General features: G+C 39.9%; 2 protein-coding genes across 5 annotated transcripts in view; one reads left to right on the top strand and one right to left on the bottom strand.

The window, feature by feature from the left end:
• Positions 1–14,932, top strand: part of LOC114135095 (histone deacetylase 7-like) — a 68,550-nt gene extending 53,618 nt beyond the window's left edge. For all 4 annotated transcript variants that reach the window (XM_028002041.1, XM_028002039.1, XM_028002040.1 and 1 more), the window contains 6 exons: positions 2,089–2,186; positions 6,359–6,477; positions 6,744–6,877; positions 6,956–7,040; positions 8,847–8,994; positions 10,075–14,932. In XM_028002041.1, coding sequence (XP_027857842.1) covers positions 2,089–2,186; positions 6,359–6,477; positions 6,744–6,877; positions 6,956–7,040; positions 8,847–8,994; positions 10,075–10,096 — 606 coding nt within the window. In that variant the 3' untranslated portion in view covers positions 10,097–14,932. The remainder of the gene's footprint in view (positions 1–2,088; positions 2,187–6,358; positions 6,478–6,743; positions 6,878–6,955; positions 7,041–8,846; positions 8,995–10,074) is intronic.
• Positions 14,933–19,456: 4,524 nt separating this feature from the next.
• On the bottom strand, positions 19,457–20,291 carry LOC114135096 (twist-related protein 2-like). Its single transcript, XM_028002044.1, has one exon. The coding sequence runs from the start codon at positions 20,033–20,035 to the stop codon at positions 19,463–19,465; it is 573 nt and encodes a 190-aa protein (XP_027857845.1). The 5' UTR covers positions 20,036–20,291; the 3' UTR covers positions 19,457–19,462.
• Positions 20,292–21,272: the final 981 nt, after the last annotated feature.

Genomic DNA, 21,272 nt, shown 5'->3' with positions numbered 1-21,272 from the left:
CATTTTATTGCAAAAGTCCAACTTATCAAATAAAAATGCACATATATGAAAATACTCTGGTATTGTTCAGGGGGCCGGACCAAATGTGGAGGCGGGCCACATCTGGCCCGCGGGCCGTAGTTTGGGGACCACTGCTTTAATTAGTTGGCCCCTGACAAAACATTTCAAGCTTTGACAGATAAATGATTTATCAGTTTTTCTAAAGCCAGCATTTTATCCTTGAGCAAGTATTTGTAACTTCAGATTGTTATTGTTCAATTATGTTTTTCTCTCATAATCCCTCAGTATAAATGCTTTATAAAGCAAGTTTAAAATATCAAGGTCTTCACTCACCTACTGCAAGTCTTGCATCATCTTTGTGTGTGTGGCAATTTATTTGGGACACTTTTCAAACATGTTTATCCAGTGAAAACACCATGGAGATGTTTTACTGTATGTTTTAGTAACCACTGTGTATATATTTACATTCGTACTGCTGTCTAAGAAACTTTGAGGTCTTGGAGGTCAGGCCCTCTCAGCAGGATGTATGAAGTTGAGTTGTATGCCTGTCTGAATCCCAAGAAATTGAGATGCCTATGTTTCCTTCCTGTGGTCTTACCCAAACCAAGTGTAATGACTACCCCGGTCAGTTGAATTGACCCCAACCCATGCTGACATGTGCCACTCATTCAATTCCCCGTATTCCCTCCTCTCACGCTGCCATCCTCCCCCACGATAATACTCAGTATTCTCCCATAAAATCTCACAAGGAGCACACATAAAGTAAGAACACTTCTTTGGGCTTGGATGTGGCTTTGCCTGAAGTGGACTCGCAACCTCTGAGGAGCAGTGTGGTAAACCTCTGGAGTCTCTCTGGCCCCTGTGTAGGTATATATCTCTCCATGGGGTAAAGGGTGTGATGTCATCATCATAACACAGAGCACGGAGTAGCTCACAAATACCAGTGACAGTCTAATTCAGTCCAGTAAGTCCTGAAACATGAAAGCGAGACAGAAAACAAAGAACAGCGCAATGCACTCGGAGCTATAGCAGAAATGGTATGTTTGGTTAATGTGCATGTGCTTGTGTATCCGACGGCATGCACAGGCGCATGCATGCTGGTACATTAACAGTTGGCAGAAGACAGGAGGCCTCATGTGTTTTTCGTTTGCCCTGCGAACATCCCGTCCACTGAGAAGAATGGAGACAGACTCTCTGTGATGCTCATCAGCATTCTTTCTCTTTCAAGCATCCTCTCACACCCATACACTCACTCACTCTCTCTCTCTTTCTCTCTCACACACACAAAGAAAATTACCATACATTGTTGCCAAGTGGCTGTCAATCAACCTACAACATTTCTCCCCAAACTGACACATTGACTGATGGTGAAGGGTTTGGGGAACAGCTAAATGGCTTCTTGCAGGACTACAAAGCGAGAGACAGGAATCCACAACTTCTTTCCAAGAACCAGGCCTCTGTTCACTTTCTGTCCCGAGTAAACGAGGTCAATCTGAGGGAAGCTTCATCAACTCTGGCTGGTATCCGTCTCATTCAAAACATGAAGAAGGAGCTGTGGAGAATGGAATTCAATATTTTGAGTTAACTCTCACACACATAACTCATAATAGACAGTCAATATACTTTACCTATATGATCATAGTTTTAGTATGTAGTATATTCTTAACACACTGGGGGTTTTTTTGTATACCAGTCAGCATTTAGCCCATTTAAGTTGTACATTAAAGCTTGGGAATTATAAACGGCTGTAGCTCTGCTCTGGCTCAGTGATTTACAAAGGCCAGTTGACAAACTGTATAGAAATCAAAATGGAGGGACAGGGGTGTTGAATTAACAGCCATCCGTATTTCATTTAGGAATCATAATCACTCCCTGATGTTGCCTTAAGAGATGCAGCGACGTTCCCTCTGTTGCTGCAACACAAAGTTTTGCAACAGCAATGCTAACTTTGCGAGCATTTGATACAAATCTCATTGTCGTGGAGTTTCTCAACTTACCCTCAGAGTTATTTGCTTTTTTTTTTTGACATTCTCAGTGATTGTTTCTTTCTCACAGTCCCACTGTTTTTCCTGGTCTGCTTTAATCCAGGTGGGTGTAGGAGCGGGTAAAGGCTTCAATGTCAATGTGGGATGGACTGGTGGTCTGGAGCCTCCAATGGGTGATGCAGAGTACTTGGCTGCATTCAGGTAAATAAAGTTTTCTCTCTTACCTATAGAGTATTTTGTCTCATTTCAGGTCCATTTACATATAGGTAATACTGTTTCGGAATAAATGTCTATTCTATGGTGTACACCTCATAACTTTCTCTTAGTTCAGTATGGGTAATTATCAATAAACCTATACAAATGCAAAATATTCTTTTAAAACCAGGAGGTAGTTCAGGATAATCATTCTGGGATTTTTAAAATATTTGTTAGCTTATTATGACATCTATTATATCAATCTCAATCTGTTTTAAATCACCATTGAGGCTTTTGTTAATTTGTGTAAAGAAGTTGTTCATCTGTTATTCTTTTATAGACATTGATCAACTCATGGTGACTTCTAATGCCACTGAAATTTACAACTATGTTTTTACCACATCCATCTTATCTAATTGAGCTTTTGTAGAGTTAAATCAGACCTAGTGTTGTTTGAATAAGGATGACTCAGACAGGAATGCATTGATTAAGATATTAAATATATTGTAATTTAGTCCAAATTAAAAAGTTGAATGGGTGCTGTAAGTACACATTTCTTTGCTATTTCCTTCTCACATTTTGAGCTTTTTTCTTCATTGAACTTTTTATTCACATTTAAGTTGGAAAGCAATTCCTGTTTGACTACTGAACGGTGCTATTACAGAAAATGAGGCTTTGTTAGAGCAGGAGTATGGATAGAAGTTTTTACTTTTATATTTTTTCTAATATGTGGTATATGTATGATTGCATTGTCTTTAACACCAAATATCTTAAGCAAATGCCATTACTGACCCTCTGCTACTGTTTAGAATCAGAATATTGAAATTCTGACTTTTTGTTTCTACAATTTTAAAGCCCAAAAGAATGAGTAGTTGCTAAATAGTTAGTCAAACAAAAAATGTTGTGCATGTCTTTTTAGTCCCTTTACTCTGAATAAATAATAAAATCCAATGAGAGCAATTGCCTTTAAATTTTTACCTAAGAGTCCATATATACTGTATGTGTTTAAATATAAATGTTCTCTGAAGACCTCAAAAGTTTGTTGGAGAATATTGATGAACAAGCTGTATCATAAAGACTAAAGCATCAGGAGAAAGTTATAAAGGATTAAAGCACTATTGGGTTACAAAACATTGAGCTTTACAGAGCACTCACCTCATGGAGCAGTGTACAATTTATCATCTAAAATTGTAAAAAGTGTGGCACAACTGCAAACCTATCAAAACAGCCATCCTGCAAGCCCTATACAACAAACATGTGGAAGAAGGTGATCTGGTCACATGAGACTACAATTGAAGCATACAATAGAGTGGATGCCTCTTTTCAATAGAAAGAAGATGGTCACAGTTTATGAGAAGATGGATAGAGCTAATTACAGGACAATCCTGAAACAAAACCATTTTAATATGCTTCAGAAGACTGGAAACTGGGGTGGAGGCTCTCCCTCCAACAGGACAATAACCATAAACATACAGCTAGAGCTATGTTTAGCTCTGGCTAATTCACAAATTAAAAAAAACTGTAAAAGCCCAGAACTAAATCCAATTAAAATTATTCAGCAAAGGTTAAAATCAATGTTTAGAAATGTTCCCACTCCAGTCAGAGTTGGGAGGTTTTTGCAAAAGGGGCAATGAGAGTTTCTCTTCTCCAGAAGGCTGAGCATATATGCTCTATTCATTTTTAAAAAATATTTTTCTGTATAAAAAAATTAAACTATGTTTCCTTTTCCATTCCACTTCACAATTTTGTGCAACTTTCTGCGTAAAATCCATGCAAAATATATTGAGGTGTGTGGTTACAATATGAAAAAATGTGAAAATACACATGACATTTGAGTACTTTTGCAAAACAATGTACACTATTTCCACATGGTTTACTGTTGTTTGGATTAACGAGTTGAGGTTCTAGAGGGAAACATGCATCTATAAAGCTGAACAAGTTTTAAATGCAAAACAACCCCTCTTTATGGAGGTGCTCCCTAAAACTGCAACACTGATTTTAAATTCTGAGCATGTAGCTAAAGGTGCATCTTAATACTTTTACCATTTAGCATCACTGAAAGGCAATGCAGAACTTCTTTAAATCACATTATCACTTGTACACAGATTGGAAATATCCAGTTTTGCACTGTTGTTAAAAGAAAAAGGCGAGAATTGTGAAAAAGTACTTTTTGCTGAGTTAAATGCAAAGATCTAGAGCTCGGAGCTACCAGAGCACACCTTTTCTCCAACCAGATTTTTCACTTCATTCAAGCTGTAAGTCTTGAATGAATGTGGTTTGGTGGTGCGCTACACTGCAATGAACACAGAATGCATCTGTCAGCAGCACTGGCTCGCCACCAGATGAATAAAACGCTATGTGAGCTCTTCATGGTGCTTGCTTCAGACACAGTGGGTGGGCCCCTCATCACAGGAAAGATGCTAATGAGCTAACCCATACTGGTAAAATCCCATCGACCCAATAGGCTGTCTTGAAACACTATGCCCAGTGTTTACTGGAGTTCTGGATCCCGATTAAGAAACAACTGGTCCTTTCCTGAGCAGGCGTCTGGCTTTAGTATTTTTCACCCAGTTTAGGAAATTGTAAGTGCTTTCATGTGTAAAACTTCCTCAGCTAACCACAGTATAGTACTGTATTCTACTTTTGCCATGAAGCTTACATCATACAAGGGTTGTCTAAATAAGGCGCATTCTGCTGGTGCAGGACCTTTGTCACATATGATTTTGGGTTCAAGCATATTTTCTGGATAACAATTACAATTGCTGGATGTCAGAAATAAGTAGAAGCATTGTGTTTGAGTAATTGAAATCGACTGTGAGGGTGTCAGGGGTGTATATCACACTGTACAGTTAAAAATAAAAGAATGCATCATAATTTCACCTTAATGCAGTTAAGCCTATTTAAACTTGTGCCAGTTCTGTGGCTCAATATAAATATATAATTTGGATGACAGGGTGTTTTAGGATGTGTCTGTCTCTTACAAATGGAAAAGAAGTTTGTTGTTGATGATGTGAGTCTGTTTTGGGGTGTGTATTAGTGGCAGAAGAGATCCTGTGGTTGATCATGGTGGTTGGGACTCCATTACAATCAACAGAGGTCTCATCACCGAGTTCAAGAACCATGACGTTATACGTGTTATTAAAATGGCCAAAATCTGAGGTGCGTCTAATCACAGGTAGCACTGCTGACGCCTGTTCATTTCCAACCGGTTACTGACAAACAATGAACTTATGGAGGGAAGGAGAATACAGCTGAAGAGAGAAGAAGTGGGGGGTGCATTGTTAGGGAATCCAAAGGCGGCGTAATTAGGCCCAATGGATCCCAGATGGCTGGCTGTCAGTGACGTGAGAAGAGGGACGAGCTCCTAATAGGAACCAGACGTGCACAAATGCCTTTGAACTGCCGCTGAGAGAAAAAGAGCGAGTAAGAGGGAATCAAACGCGGCATGGGCCATGCGCTCTTGCTAAATAACTGGCAGCAGGAGAGAAGAGGAAGGAAGACGGAGAGTAGAGAGGCTTGGAAAGTGGTCTCTGCTCAGTAAAGTGCACAATATGCAGACATCTCATGTGAAAAATAGCAAGTATTTTTCACTTAGAAAAACATGTTTGGTGTTTGACACCTGTCTACCATCAGATCCTTGCTGTTTTTTTATCTCCTGCAATTACAACATAGAAACATGTCTTCTTTTATCATCAGGGTTCTGCTTCACATTCAAACAGTTGCACACATTTACACCTGGGAGGTGCACCACCTCTTAGGGTTGGCTGTCTTCCAGCCATGGATCAAGACCTGAGATCAAGCACTTGGCGCTTTGCCTTTGATAATTTTTTCTTTTCATCATTTTAAAATGGAAGAGTGTGTTCAGCCCAGTAAATGCTTGTAGTTACCGGTCCAGATAAGGCCTTCACTGGATGGACATTCTAGTAGAAATCACTTCAACGACCCTGTTTTAATTTTGTTGTGCTGGCATCGGAAATCTTTCTTTTTTTTTCCCCCGTCCTGCTCTGAAATGAATCCAATCACATTATGACTACTCCTTTTTACACATCATTATGTTTTATTTACTCCTCACAGTTCTCCTGACCACCTGTTGAAATGGTGAATGGGCTCTCAGATTTCCTGTCAAACATGAAGGATTGGGCTATAACAGCTCTCCATTTTTTCTGTCTTGTCGTCAGGGCTGTAGTGATGCCTATTGCCCACGAGTTTTCCCCGGATGTGGTCTTGGTCTCCGCCGGCTTCGATGCTGTTGAAGGACACCAACCTTCATTGGGGGGATACACCGTCACAGCCAAGCGTAAGGAGCAGCCAGCGCACAGTGTACACTCATCAGAGTTTCTCAAAACACTTTAATACCCATATTTGTAATGCGTCACACATTTTTTTGACAGACATCTTTTTTCCTTATGAAACCTTTATGACACAAATCTGTCATATTGGCATTATAATGACGTAATAAGAGCTAATAAAAAACCCCACTTATTTAAAAGTGAAGCTTTTACTGAATTTTTGTTTCCATTTCAACCAATCTGTGTGTTTTTGGTTTGGTTTGATCTCTGCTAGTTTTTGGCTTCTTGACTCGTCAGCTGATGTCGCTGGCAGGAGGCCGGGTCATCCTCGCTCTGGAGGGGGGCCATGACCTCAAAGCCATCTGTGATGCCTCTGAAGCCTGTGTCAGCGCCTTGCTCGGCATGGAGGTGAGACGTGTCATATCTCATTCCATAGATTAACGCAGTGTGTCACGTCCTCAGATCACTAACTGTGGCGTGTCTCAGGTGGAGCCTCTGTCCCAGTCACTGTTGGACCAAAAGCCCTGTGAGAATGCGGTGCGCTCTCTGCAGAGAGTCGTCCAGATCCAGGGTAAGAAAGACAACATCAACTTTACTACGAAGAATAACATTTACAAGGGAAAAATATTCAAATAAAGCAAACTTATTAGTTGTACTTGGAGTAAATGTACTTTGTTAGAGTCCTTTGTAAAGCTTTGCAAATTTGAACTTCCTAGCAGTCTAAATACATCCGTTCTGTAAAGCTTCAGAGATTTATTTTGAGAACATTGGTGAACAAGCATTATTATAAAGACCTAGAAAGACATGAGATAGGACAGGTATGAAACTGAGTAAGAGTTAAACATGTTATAAACAAATATCCTAAGCTTTGGACATTCTAATGGAGCATTTTTAAGTCCATCATTCAAAGGTTTTAAGAGGCTATAAGAGGGAGGTTCACCTTCCAGCAAGACAAAAACACTACACAAACAGCAAAACTAAAACCTATGAATGTTCATAGCTGGTTGGGTAATACCCACAAGACTTTGCAGCAGAAAGTGTTTCTACCAGATATCAATTTGGAGGGGCTGAATTTATTTTCTGGTTTTTGCTCCCAAACAAAAAAAATGTCCAAACCATGTCCCATTTTCATTTAGCTAGTGTATCACATACAGTACCAACCAGACGGAGCGAAGATATTGGTTCCAAAGCGACAAAATGTGAAAAAGTTCACAAGTCATGAATACTTTGTAAGACACTTTATGTTCCCCTGCAGAATTTTGCAGCACTGATTGAGTAATTTCTGTTGTAATGAGTCTAGGGCACACTAACAAAGAAACTCCAAGCCTTGCAGATAATTTGTACAACAACTGTCACAATAAATAGGAGCTGAAGATAAATTTCCCTCAGTCGGCTGGAAGGGAATGTACAGGCTTGCATCAACAAATATTTTTCAGGAGATGATTTATGTGGGCCACATTGTTCATACTCCTTGGTGATGAATGAGGTGTATGCTTATATTATTTGATTACATTATTTTTATATATATCAACCCTATAAATACTTTATATAAATGAGGCTTTCAAGTCACTGTTGATATGGATCAATAAAGCCTCAACAGAACGTTTTATGTTAACAATTAATTGTTTTCCTGTCTAGTTTTCACCCAACAGTTTGTCTTCTTAGCATTTCTGTTCTCAGTAATTCGTAACAATTCCCCTTTTCACTCTATTTAACACGTTTTGACCTCTTTGCTTCTGCTCTGACCACCTCTCCTCCCTTCCATCCCTGTCTCCCATCCCTCCAGCCGTCCCACAAAGCAGACACACACACATGCGCACGCCTGCACACAGCTACCCTGGCTCCAATTATCTTCAAACACTTCTCTGGCACACGACCTTCGCAACATCCCCTCCTGATTGCACACAAATGTTATCCCAACCAAATTAGATTAATTAAAAATATTTGAATAGCCACAGGAATGTTAAGTCCATAATTCAGGCCTGGGGTGAAGTGTATGTAAGTGTGTATGCAGAACACACACACTTATAGAGAAGCAAATTTACAGTCACTGATTTCTTTCTATTTTCTATTTTCCCCCGTTGTGTGACAAAGGACTGTGAGCCCTGAGAGAGCAGACTGAGTCTGAGTTTACATTTCTGAAATTATCAAAACGGATATTTGGACCAGAGGCTGTTTATACCACAGTCTTTGCTTATATTCACATCAAACATGTACATCTAGCGGATCAAACAGCAAGCTGTACTTTCGGATAGCTCAGGCGTGTCCCCTCAAGGAGAAGTTCAAGATGAAAACAAGAATAAAACCAAGACTTAAGCCATTAATCTTTTTTTTCTCCTTTCTTGTATCCTTCCTCTTGTCCATCTTTTTCTCTCAGGTGAGTTCTGGCAAAGTGTGAGAGATTCAGCCACGACTGTGGATCTGTCCTACCTGCAGGCACAGAGACACAGATTCAGGCGAGACTCGGACAGTGAGGCGGTCAATGCCATCGCCTCCCTGTCAATGGGATCCCTCACTTCAGAAAGGTAAAAAAACAAAAAAAAAAACACATTGTGATTATTATCAGCTTAGCCAAGTTTGAGTTTTATCCCCACTCAAAACTCAAAATTGGATCCAATCAGCAATCTGTGAGGAAGAACTTAGAAACAAGCTGCACTTTCTAACATATCGAGATAAGTCTGGTTTATTGGACAGTGAGACGCCGAGAGAGAACAAGACGTTCTGCAGGTAACAGGAAGACTGAACACACTGTTTTATTCTTTTGAGCTTTCAATGTCTGTTGGTAATGAAGCTTGTTTGTTTTGTAAATGTCACAGCTCTAATTCTCGATGGGATACGCACAAAGGCCAACCTTTTAGTAACGCTAACCACACTAATCACTGGTTTAAGATGCTAATGACAGCTTAAAATGTCAACTCTGTAAACAAGTTCTCTTTGTTTAAAAAGAGTAAAATTCTGCTTCAGTGTCCGCTCTGACACAAAGTGTGATGTTGTTTTTTTCATCCATACATCCATCCATCCATTTTCCGTTCACCCTTGTCCCTAATGGGGTCGGGAGGGTCGCTGGTGCCTATCTCCAGCTACATTCCGGGCGAGAGGCGGGGTACACCCCGGACAGGTCGCCAGTCTGTCGCAGGGCAACACAGAGACATACAGGACAAACAACCATTCACACACACACTCACACCTAGGGAGAATTTAGAGAAACCAATTGACCTGACAGTCATGTTTTTTTTTGGACTGTGGGAGGAAGCCGGAGTACCCGGAGAGAACCCACGCATGCACAGGGAGAACATGCAAACTCCATGCAGAAAGACCCCGGCCGGGAATCGAACCCAGGACCTTCTTGCTGCAAGGCAACAGTGCTACCAACTGCGCCACTGTGCAGCCCTTGTTTTTTTCTAGAATTATAAATTATTTATGATTGTCCACTGCACAATAAAATAAAGAAAGAAAGCAATATATACTTTTTAGCCTATCTTCCTATGTGTTGTGTTTTTTATCAGAATTGGCAAAATTCCAATCAGTTCATCTCTAATTATCTACAACCTAAACATAACAGTATTGCATTTTATGTCTAACATCTTTCTCTTTCTTTTTTAAAGGAAACCACTTGAAATAATGTGAAGAAAAAATAAGACCCATCTGAGGAAAGAGCGACCCAATTAAAGCTTTCAACTCAGACTCAGTGGAAACATGCACACACACACTTATATATATATATATATATATATGTATATATATATATATATGCATTTGGATCATCACTGGAACATACAAACCTGCATTACTACTGGCTGCAGCACGGCCACTGACTCAGACACCCCCTAAGGAACAGTCTTCATCTCGTGCCACATTCATGTCCCCAAAAGATTTTTCCTGCCTTTTCTTGAAAACAACATTGATCACTGAAGTAAAAAAAAAAAAAAGAAAACTTAAAATATGTCCAAAGACTGAATAATGAAGACCTGGTGCAACAGGATGTAGCATGAGCAGACATGAGAATTTGCTACTGATTGTGCTGAAACCTGCATGGACCACTGAGAGTTTTTTTTTTTGTTTGTTTGTTTGGTTTTTTTTTTAGCAAATGTTGTGTTGGCGGGGAGGAGGACGGCAGGTGAAAGGTGATTTTTTTTTTTTCTGCACTTGACAACCATCGAATGAAGGAAAAGATCCGTTTATTCTGATCGTCTTGCACTGTGATCGTTCTGCGACTGCACAGGAAGCACGTGAAGCGTGACGACAATCAAACATTTTCGTTTGTTCAAGTTCTTACTTCATTTGAATATTCATTTTTTTTCGACATATGGCACACATTTTTGTGGATGTCAGCATGATATTTTCTTAAAGAGATCCAGAGTGAAGCTACAGTGGAATCTGAGATACATATGTTTCATATTGTTTTCTGTGTCCACATATTTTCTTAAATCTCTTTTTTCTTTCTTTCTTCTTTGGCCTGTCAGCCGAGCACATGCAGCAGGAGTTTAAATAGCTGCAGTTATTGTTATCACCCTCTGACAGATAAAAGAAGACACATCATTCTTTTATAAAGTACATCTTAAATACGTAGAAATACCATCGTATTGGTGCGATTAGTCACAGTTTAGAGCTAATACCTTAAGCAGCTGGGGTGTCGATATTATGAAAGACAGATATGAATTTGAACAAAGCTCCAGTTCATTGTGATCACTCTCTAAAGATTGTATACAGACAAAACCAAAGACGCCCTGTATAAAAAGAGACGCAGACATATTTTCTCTCTATCTGACATTTAACTTTTCCTGTTTCAGGTTAGTTAATGTTCCCAAAGTTATCTATGCTTGTTCTTTGCCTGACTAATGACTGAGATCCACTTTGACTGAGTCTTGTATTTATTCTTCTTCTTTTTTTTTAAATTCAGAAGTTTACATACGCTAAGATTGAAATGCTTTTACATAATTTGGGAAAGCCGAGGTGATGACCTCATAAGCTTCTGATTGGTTAAGTCACAGTATTTGAGTGAAATGGAGGCAGGCCTGTGGATGTAGTTGAAGGCAACTCTTCAAACACGCTGCTTCTTTGTGTCAGATAGAGAACTGAGGGCAATCCTGGTCTGGTTCATTGTTAGGTGCAATGAAGACGTTTATCTGTTTAATCTGTAATATATGTGCGAGTTTGAACAACATGGACTATCCAGTCATCAGACTGGTGTGAAAAGTGTTTATCAAACTCTAAGGTTCCCCAGTGAGGAAGAAGCAATTTCTCCCAAAGCAAACATACTCAATATCTTAATTATGTGGTCTGATGAAACTAGAGATCAAGTGTTTGGCCATGGTGACCATTTAGAGTAAACAAAAAAATAGGGGGAAGCCTAAAGGCCTGAGAACACAAACTCCTCCTACTGTGACGTACCGAGTCGGCAGCATCATGTCTGAGGTCCGTTTTGCTGCTGGAGGGACCGGTGCGCTTCATAGGACAGACGGGATCATGCAGAGAGATGATCATGTTGAAATACTGAAGCAAGAGCTCAAGACATCAGAGAGAAAGGTAAAGCTGGGCCTCAAACGGATCTTCTGAACGGAAAATTTAGTTTCATGATGGCTTGGTGACAACAAAATGAATGTTTTGTACTAGCCAACACAAAGCGCAAATAAAAAACTTTATACTTCCAAGTGAGCAAGGCAGTTTACAAACGTGACTGGGACAAATGCCCAGCCAGCTGTTGTGAGATGCTTGTGTAAGGACACCCACAATGCCTGGCCCGTGTTACATGTATACAGTTAATGCTACCAAATACCAAGGAAGTGCATGTAAACTTCTGAATTTGACAGTAATAAAAATCAACCTTTTCATTATTCTTTCTTACATGTTGCTATTAGAATAATTTTAGTAATTCTAGGTGACCTCAAACTGGCAATATTTAGTCAGATTAAATGTCTAAATGAGAGAAAAAGTTTGTCTTTTTACACACTGTATGTAAATATATGGCTTCAACTCTGTGCAAAAGAAAAAGCCACATTTTGGTATTTTGAATGATTGTTACGCCCAAGGCCTTTAAGACAGTTCCACACATAGACAAAGTGCACTTACACCTCCCTCAGAGATCTCAGCTTTGATGTTGTAAACTTTGTAAAGTGGACCAGTGTTTCTTTTCCTGTGGAGAATCATTCCTGCTGTGATTTTTTCTGACTCTTTTATATTTTTAATACGGACAATATGATGTGTGTTTTATATCTGTAATTTTCTGTTTGCTGTCACTTATCGGCGTTGACCAAACGAAGGCTTTTCACAGCTACAATGGAGCAACAAAACCCGACGTAGTTGATTATATAGTCGATGATGTGCGTACAGTGCGATTGGACACAGGTTAACCACAACCACAGTTTATGAGAAAAATGTGCTGTCCATAGATTGGCATGTCCAAAAAAAAAAAAAAAAGAACTTCAAAGCCTCTTTGAATGTTTCTTTTCTCTTTCCAAACAGTCAAAAAGCATCAAAAGCACAGATACATAAACAAATCCATTTGACATTATGTGTATTTATGCTTTCAGATTTGGCATCTTTGAAGTGCTCTCTGCGTGTCCAATGCAGTTAAGATGGTGCTAAAAACCAGTGTGTTTGTTTTTTTCTTCCCCTCTTTCACTCTTTCCTGTGTGTGACATTGAACATGCAGCTCAGCACTTGTCCAGTGCTTGTTGATGTAATAAAAACGTGTAAACCACATGACCGGGACGGAGCGGCCCGCGTTCGGCATCTTTCTGCTCCTCGAAAAAGCTTTCAGTGGAAAAAAACCATGACATGTCTTATCCTTTTGTCTTAACGAATAGAAAGTTTGTATTTTGTATTTGAGCTCAGACATAAAGCCTTAAGACCAAATTATTATATGATACTGACCAACCTGTGAAGGTAACCGTAACCATGTGGAGCTTAAACAAAACTGGGGCCCAAGTCCAGTTTACTGATAACTGACTGTATGATTTTATTTTTTTTTTGTACAGTGTAAATAGTGCCTTACTTCCCCTCGCCCCTTTTTCTGCTTTTTGACTTTTCTATTTTTAATAAACATAACTTATACACATTTGAATGATTGTTTTATTTCCTCTTAAGTCGCTGTTATGTTCTATCCATAGACATAACAGCGATATGTATATGTATAACAGAGTGATGTGTTTCAGACTTTTTTTCAGTCATTACAATTAATGTAAAACCAAAATTAAATTTCTTTGAAAATTTGAATATTCTATGAGGTGAATAACAAAATTATATTTAACAGAAATGCTATGTTCAGAGTCACACAATCATGGCTGCTGACTTGAAGGAGGCACTCAGCAATGCAGATGAGTTGAATGCCATTAATAAAGCATTGTGAGCATTTTTAACGCCTTAGCCGTCCCACAGTGATCTTGACCATCCATTGATGGTCAAGGTTTACGCAAAAAGAGCCACAACCAAGTTCTAGGTTGACATTTCTGTTTCTCATAAATATTTTAAATTATTCCTATAATGAGTCTATATGACCTACAAGTTGAAAATTTGATAATATTCTAATTTCTAAGATGCGCCAATATTTGATTTGATTTATTATTTTTTTACCAGCGCAAAGTAACGGGTAACACAAATGCAGTACATTGATACAGCGCTGAGTAAAACTTTATTGTTCACAAGACAAATGATGAAAAGCAAATGGAAAAAAAAAAAAAACAGTACAAAAGGAACATGATCAAAAGCAATTGGGCCCACAGTTACAAATGTATCTGCTCTACTCTGCGTGTAATCACACCATCAACACTTTGGCACACTTTCTGAGAGGTTTGCTGGTGCATTATTTTTTAATTAAGCTTCGCAGAGATATTTCAAAGCTGCGACACTCTCTAAAGACAGACAGCCTGCTAATAAAACAAACAATTAGCTGAACTGTGATCAGTGGTTTAAAACAGAATAAAGCGGTAAGCAGGGTTTAAGTAAAACAGCGTGTACGCACACCAAAACAAGATATGTTTAAAAAAAAATAAAAAATTTACCAGGAGAGCCATCCAGTCACTGCAGCAAACCAAAAAAGATCTGCACCAGATTCCCGCCTTTTAGAGCCAGAGCGATTAGCTTATTAGCATTTTAGCTGTAAACATAAATTGGCTGTGACCGCCCTCTAACCATCACTGTGCCATTATCATTAGTCATCCTAATGTCTGTCAGGCTGTGAGTCATCCGAAGAGAGAAGAGTCAGGGGGGAAAATGGGATGACGGTTATCATTGCGTTGTTATCGAAGGCGCTCCATCCAGCAGCCATTTTGTTTCATTGTCACCTCAGGCCAGCTGTTTTGTTGTTTTTTTTTTCTTCTCATTATTTTCTGTCTTTTATTCTAATTATTTCAAATGTCCTGCAGTTCACTGTCACGTCTCCACAAAGAGTCTCAGAGGCACTTGCTGAAGCAACCGCCGCTGAGTTCTGCTGTCTTGAGTCGAGCAGAAGTCCAGGAAAAAAAAAATTAAAAAAAAAAGAGAGGAAGGAACCACATAAGGATGGGAAGAAACAGGAGAAATCTTTTGAAAGTTTCGAGTGAATCTTCCTTGTAGTTTAGGGAATTCCAGGTTGTGGAGATTTCTGCAGAGAGTAGAGAGACAGACAGACAGTTAGTATTGCACGCTAAAGAGTTAAAAGATAATTACTAGGGCCGTGAAATATATGCACAAAGACTAGATTTGTGGAGACTACAAAACATTTCATCTGCAGCTCGCTCTCCAGTTAAAATGTGGTATTTAATGTCTCTAGAAAGACTTGAAGCAACATAAGAATACAGAGCACAAATTAGATTTAGTGAAAATATGTGACCTTTTTTTGTAACACAACACAGTTTTTTTTTCCATTATTATTTTATATTATTAGTGTCTTTTAGTTCTACATTCTGAGGTGTGTTTAACAGAGCCTCATTCATTCGGGGCCTCAGTCATGTGGCGTTTTGTTGCCAACGTGTCCTCTTGTCCTTGCTGCTTTCTGGCCACCACACATACAAATACACCAACCCACACACACACACACACACACACACACGCCGACAACACAAAACCCTTCCACCTGCATCCAGCTCTTAGTTTGAATCCCTAAAAATAAAGATGACTATCAGAAGCCACAAGTTTCTGGACGTGGGTTTTTAAAAGAAACTGCAGATGAGCCGCAGAGGCCCTTACATCTGGTCCCAGATCGGCCGGGAGCGGAGGCCAGAGATCTGATATGCACAGAAGTGCATCCAACTGCAGATCACTCAAAAACGTATAAAACACACACACACACACACACACACACCCACATGGGCGCAGCGGAGCCAGGAGTCTCAGCAGAGGAAGGAGCAGTTAGAAGCTTTGTGATTATTGTATAAACAATAGAGAGAGTTTTGTTTTCTTCTACTCCGACAGAACAATCCTCCCAGAATTGAAGTCTCACGCAGAGCCAAACATCCACATGTCCTAAAATGGTGCTCATTAAAACACGGCAAACTGCGGCTGGAAGTGTGCATGCTTCTGTTGCTGCGTAAAATATGGAGGACGTTGTTTGTGTTATATGCAGATCAAATCAAACAAAAACACGATGTGGATAAAAGCAACTTTATAATTTGCTGGTTTGGAGCCTTGTACTGGAAGCATGTTTAATTTAAAGCGACTCACACTGAAGGCTGTGTATTTAAACCAATAATCTGTAGTTTTTAGCTGTAAAAAAAAAAAAAATCAACACCTCAAAACCACCTCTAAAATTTACATAAATTAAATTATGATGTTAATCTTTAAGTGCACATATGTACACCTGTAGAAAATTTTTTTTCAGTTTCTCAGATTTTACTATTTATAGGCATGAATTTGAGCAAAATGTACCAATTTATTGTTACTTTAAAAACTACTGGCATTATTTCTTCCAAATTCCAAGTGAAAATTTGATCATCTCGAGCAAAAAATGTCAATCAAAATGAGAAAAGCGTGTTGTGGTTGTCATCTTGACCTGCTCTACATCACATGACTTCTGGCTTCACCTCATCAGCGCCTTGTTAAGCAACCTGATATGTGCTTGTGTTGACACTGAAAAGGAGCAGCCGTCACAATCAAATATTGTCATCGGGAGAAACGTTATCATAATTTCTCATGATGATAAACTCTGACAGGAAGGGTTCAATACCTACTTTTCCAGTTTGAATATTTTTTTCCACTGTTAGCTCCATGAAAGCATCAGCAAGGGAGCAACATAAGTGAAAACAGTTATTAATTGGTGTTTAGCTTCACTGTTGCTCTACTTAATGTAATGGACATTTACATACATCACTTAAATTTCAAGGATAATTTTCATTTTTAGAGCAGTATTTAGCTCTGTCTGTATTTGGTGACTAATTTGTTCCCATTATAGTTTGACTACTTTTTTAAAATGTATTTTTGCTATTAAATCTGAAATAAATACGACAAATATTGTAATCAAATCACCTACCCCACGCTGTCAAAAATGTGCAGGTGCTGATTTCAGAAAAACAATAAAATTGCAGCAATCTCGTAGTTTTTCCTAACCATAAAAAGTGTTAACTATTTTTAAGGCCAATTAAATTTTTTTCCCCCCCATTCTCTCCTTTTAAACCCTTTTCTTTCTAGAGCTGCAGGTAAAAGCTTGGTCACCTGCAGCAGTTTCCGCAGAGGCGGTGACGATGACATGCAGAGATGGCAGTAACCGTCAAGGTGCGTTCAAGGACACTTGCTTTCAGCCGTGCTCTCTCAGTTGAGTGAGTCCCGGCGTGTGTGTGTCTGTCTGCCTGCTGCGGAGTCCGCAGAGAGATTAATAAAGCAGCTCAGAGTGGAACACCTGCAGCGAGCACATGGCCGCCAGCTGCACGTGTGGACAGCGTCTGGACAGCGTTAACGGTAGACGTCGCATGAAGAAGTTGCGATTCGCTGCTTCTTGCTATGAAATACGTTTTGTGCGTGTTGCGTTTGATGTTTCGGCGTGTGCACCTGCTTGAAAGAGAGTCACCTTGGGGTGTCACTTGGCAGCAGGGACACCGATTTCTGAGCTGATTTCATAGAAATGCTGCCATGTATTTATTTATTTATTTTTATTTTTTTTACTGCTTCTCCTTTCTGCAACTCCTCCAAAACAAAAGAAACATGGAAGATAGGAAGAATACAAAAAAACGTGTGTATTCTTTTAACCTGTGTGCACACAATCATTCCTGCAACGCCAATTAAACCTCCAAGCACAGCCACACACTCACACACTCGCCAGCATGCACAGCCTGACCCTCACCCTGGTGCGCACACCTTCCCTAATACCTCACAACTGGTTCCAATCTAAAGGTTCCTGCTTGTCTGGGCCCCGGCGAGGCCTGATTGCAGGATACAAGATCCTCAGGAAAGAGGGCAAGGCTGCAGGGGGAGAGGGACTGATGTGCCTGTGCTTTTTCTTTTCTTTTTCCTTTTTTCACTCTCCCTTTCTTCTTTCATGCTGTACCTGTACAGGAATCTGGTGTCTGTTAGTAGTGGTTGAGGGAAAAAAAAAGGAAAACAGACCCTGGAGATTTTGGAAGGAAAACATTTGTCTTAAATTCATCAGAGTTCTGTCAAACACCGGAGCCCCAGAGGTTAGATTATGATGCAGATAATCGCTTATTTATTTTATTTTTTTTATTTTGAGATCGTAAACAGAAAACAAAAAGGCTTTTCTGCTGTCTTTGAGTCTTGCTACTGCACTACATATTATTGTTTGTAGTGGAGGTGAGATAAACTTAGTAAAGGGAAAAAACACTTTTATAAAAGAGATTTGTCTTTATTATATTCAGTTAGAAATCATTTTTTTTAGTTTGTAAGAGGAATTATTCTGCAGCAATGGAAACGTACTGATATACTTATTTTTTATATATTAAATTGCAAGTCACTGCACGTGGCATGAAAATAATATCTAATGGGATTTTTTGATTTACGTTTTCATTTGCATTTTTCCTGATACATACTTATTCTAGTTGGTGTGAAATGTTTCTTTTAAAATTTTTAAAATTTGACCAAATTTTCAAAATGTTTAATTTAATCTATCAAACATTTTTTCATTAACCTGATCAATTTTAATTAAGAACATATTGGTGACAACAGCTTCATTTTTTCCATTTGCAAATTTTTGAAAATTCTCTTTTTTTTATAGAGTTGCAATATTATCTCAACAAGACCATTACAAATCTAAATAAAGTCCTAATTAAGTATTTTATAGATTAATTTCACTTACAAAATATTTTGGAGACAAAACTTTGCAAAACATTTTTAATTGCTCAGATTTAGTTTGAACTTAAAATGTCATTGTGTTGCATGTTCAGAGAAATAACTATTCTGTAATGCTATTAGTTTTTTTTCTTTTAGAAGTATGTTTTTTGGGTTGGACATGCACTGAAATGAAAACATTTGAAGTCAGGCAGACCAATCACATTTTCTCTGTTTTTCAAATGCAGTGTCTTTCGCAGCACATTTAGTGTGCATGGACGTACGCTAAATCAGTCTTCTCTTAACTGAAAGACATTTTCGTGTCAACGTTGTATTCATTTATTTTTGCTTAATTGTATTTTATCCGGTTATTAATTATTTAGTAGGCTGAAAGGCTCTAAAAAAAAAAGCTGCAACAATTATTAGACTTTTTGGCGAGTGTAAGGAAGATTGTACTCGGTAAACTCTGCTTGCACAATTGCGTATGCATATGTTTTAAAATCCTAACCCTGTCTGTAACTGCTTGTCTGTCTGTGAGTGCTGCTCTTACCTGAGAAGCCGCAGGGTTGTGACTCGCTGCTCTGGACTAAACTCAGGGACAGACGAGGAAGAGAAGAGGGAGCAGCAGAGGTGAGGTGGAGGTGGAGGGAGGGATGGTGGTTGCAGCAACATATATTTAGCTGATAAATGAAACATTATGCAGCACAGAAAAAAAATGTATGCAAAGGTTTTAGGTAAAAAGGTTAAGATCAGACCATGCAGTAAAAGGAGGGTCAGAGGTCAAACACAGACAGAGGGGTCCTAGTGGCTGGTGGACATGGCCCAGGCCCCCTCCATCCTCCAAACGGAGAAGGCGTAGCTGAGTCTCTCGTGGGCCAGGTAGTTGCAGCTGGCCAGCTTGGCGTCCATCTCGTCGCTCTGCAGCACCTGGTACAGGAAGTCGATGTAGCGTGAGGCCAGCTTCAGGATCTGGATCTTGCTCAGCTTGTCTGAGGGTAGCGTCGGGATGATCTTGCGTAGGGAGGCAAAGGCATCGTTCAGGGATTGGGTGCGTTGGCGCTCTCGCACGTTGGCGATTACCCTCTGAGAGTGGAGCTCCTCAAAGGGCGGCTCTGGCCTCGGCCCCAGAGACGTGGGCGCCAACGACACGATGGTTGAGGGGCTCTTCTTGAGCCTCTTCGGCCCGGACGGCAGGAGGCTGTTGGTGCTGCCGGTGCTGCTCTCCTCCGTCTGACTGAGGCTGTCCTTCTTTGGGTAGGGGGAGCGCTTTCGGTTTGCCTGTTGGAGGGTCTTCTTCGATGCCCTCTCCAGCTCCTCTTCACTGGCCCCCAGCCCTCCTTCAGGGGAGTTGGTGCAGGACACCTCTTCTCTCATTGCAGTGTCCAACCTCCGCTTCGCCGAGCGGTTTAGGTATGGCTCGTTTTCACGGTCTGCTGATACTCTCAACAGGTCACGCTGTTCTCCTTCGTCCAACAAAATCACAGTTGCTGAAGTTCCATCAGACTGGGTCCCCCCCCCCGGCTGTCCTGCGTCCTGCTTTACCTTGTTAAATGTCACACTTTTACATTCCCTCCTTTTGCCGACCAGACAGAGCAACAACAAGTCCTCTGACAGGCAGGTCCACCTCCGCCTTTTTTATAGCCAAACGCTAACCCTCGGGCCTGTGGTCGCTCCTCATTGGCTTTGCAGACTTTTGGAGGGTGTGGCCTGGCCTGGAACAGCCAGGAAAGCAGGAAGTATACATTAGTTGGGCGGGTGATGGAGAAAAGGGGGTAAGTGGCCCTCTCAGCCAATGAGGAGAACTGTGCCTAATGTTGCAGGGATGTCTGAGGTTTATAGGTTCCAGATTTGGGGCTGGACCTTCAGTTCGCCAGCATCCTCATGGCCAGACAGGCCTTATATTCCTGACACATGCATGGTTTAGTCTTTAATGGTGATAATTATACAGTTCAATTGTCAGGCAGATCAGAAACATTCACAAATTACACATTGTTGATGTCTTTGCATTTTTTTCTCTAACAATTTAGCAAAATTTGTCATTATTTTTGGTCATGCTTGTGTGACCACAGACTGCGAAAACAACCTGATGCACCACAGATCAGGCGGTATAATAGCCATGTGGATGAAGAAGATTTATGGTATGAGGGAGAAAGACACATAATTTTTTTTATTTTATTTTATTGCCATATCTTGCAATCATCTGAGCCAGCACTGAATGACTTTGGGATGCGTCACGTTTCTCCAGAGTTTCATAAAATCTGGACTGAAACACATCTCAGCAGAGGGGAAAATGTGTGTGATGAAATATATGAGAAATTTATGTTTATAAATGACAGTCACATAAAGATCTGCCAATGCTCTCATAACTATGTTAGACTAATGTCTCTCAAACTTTTATAAACGGGTATTAATGACAGGTGTTTCAAAAGTGCAATGCAGCAGATTTTGTGCTCTTTGTTACGTTTCTGCTCAGAAGCTGAATTTCTAAGTTCCATGTTTGACAAATAAACAAACGTCAGCTGAAGTTGGAATCTCAAGTAAGTAAGCCACAAAATGTAGCAACATTGCATTTGAAACCTGCTGAGAGCCAAGTAAAGAAAAACCTTTGGAC

The sequence above is a fragment of the Xiphophorus couchianus genome, chromosome 20 (assembly GCF_001444195.1).
Source record: "Xiphophorus couchianus chromosome 20, X_couchianus-1.0, whole genome shotgun sequence".
NCBI lineage: Eukaryota > Metazoa > Chordata > Actinopteri > Cyprinodontiformes > Poeciliidae > Xiphophorus > Xiphophorus couchianus.
The sequence above is the reverse complement of the archived record's forward strand: the minus strand, read 5'-3'. Positions and strand labels throughout refer to the sequence as shown.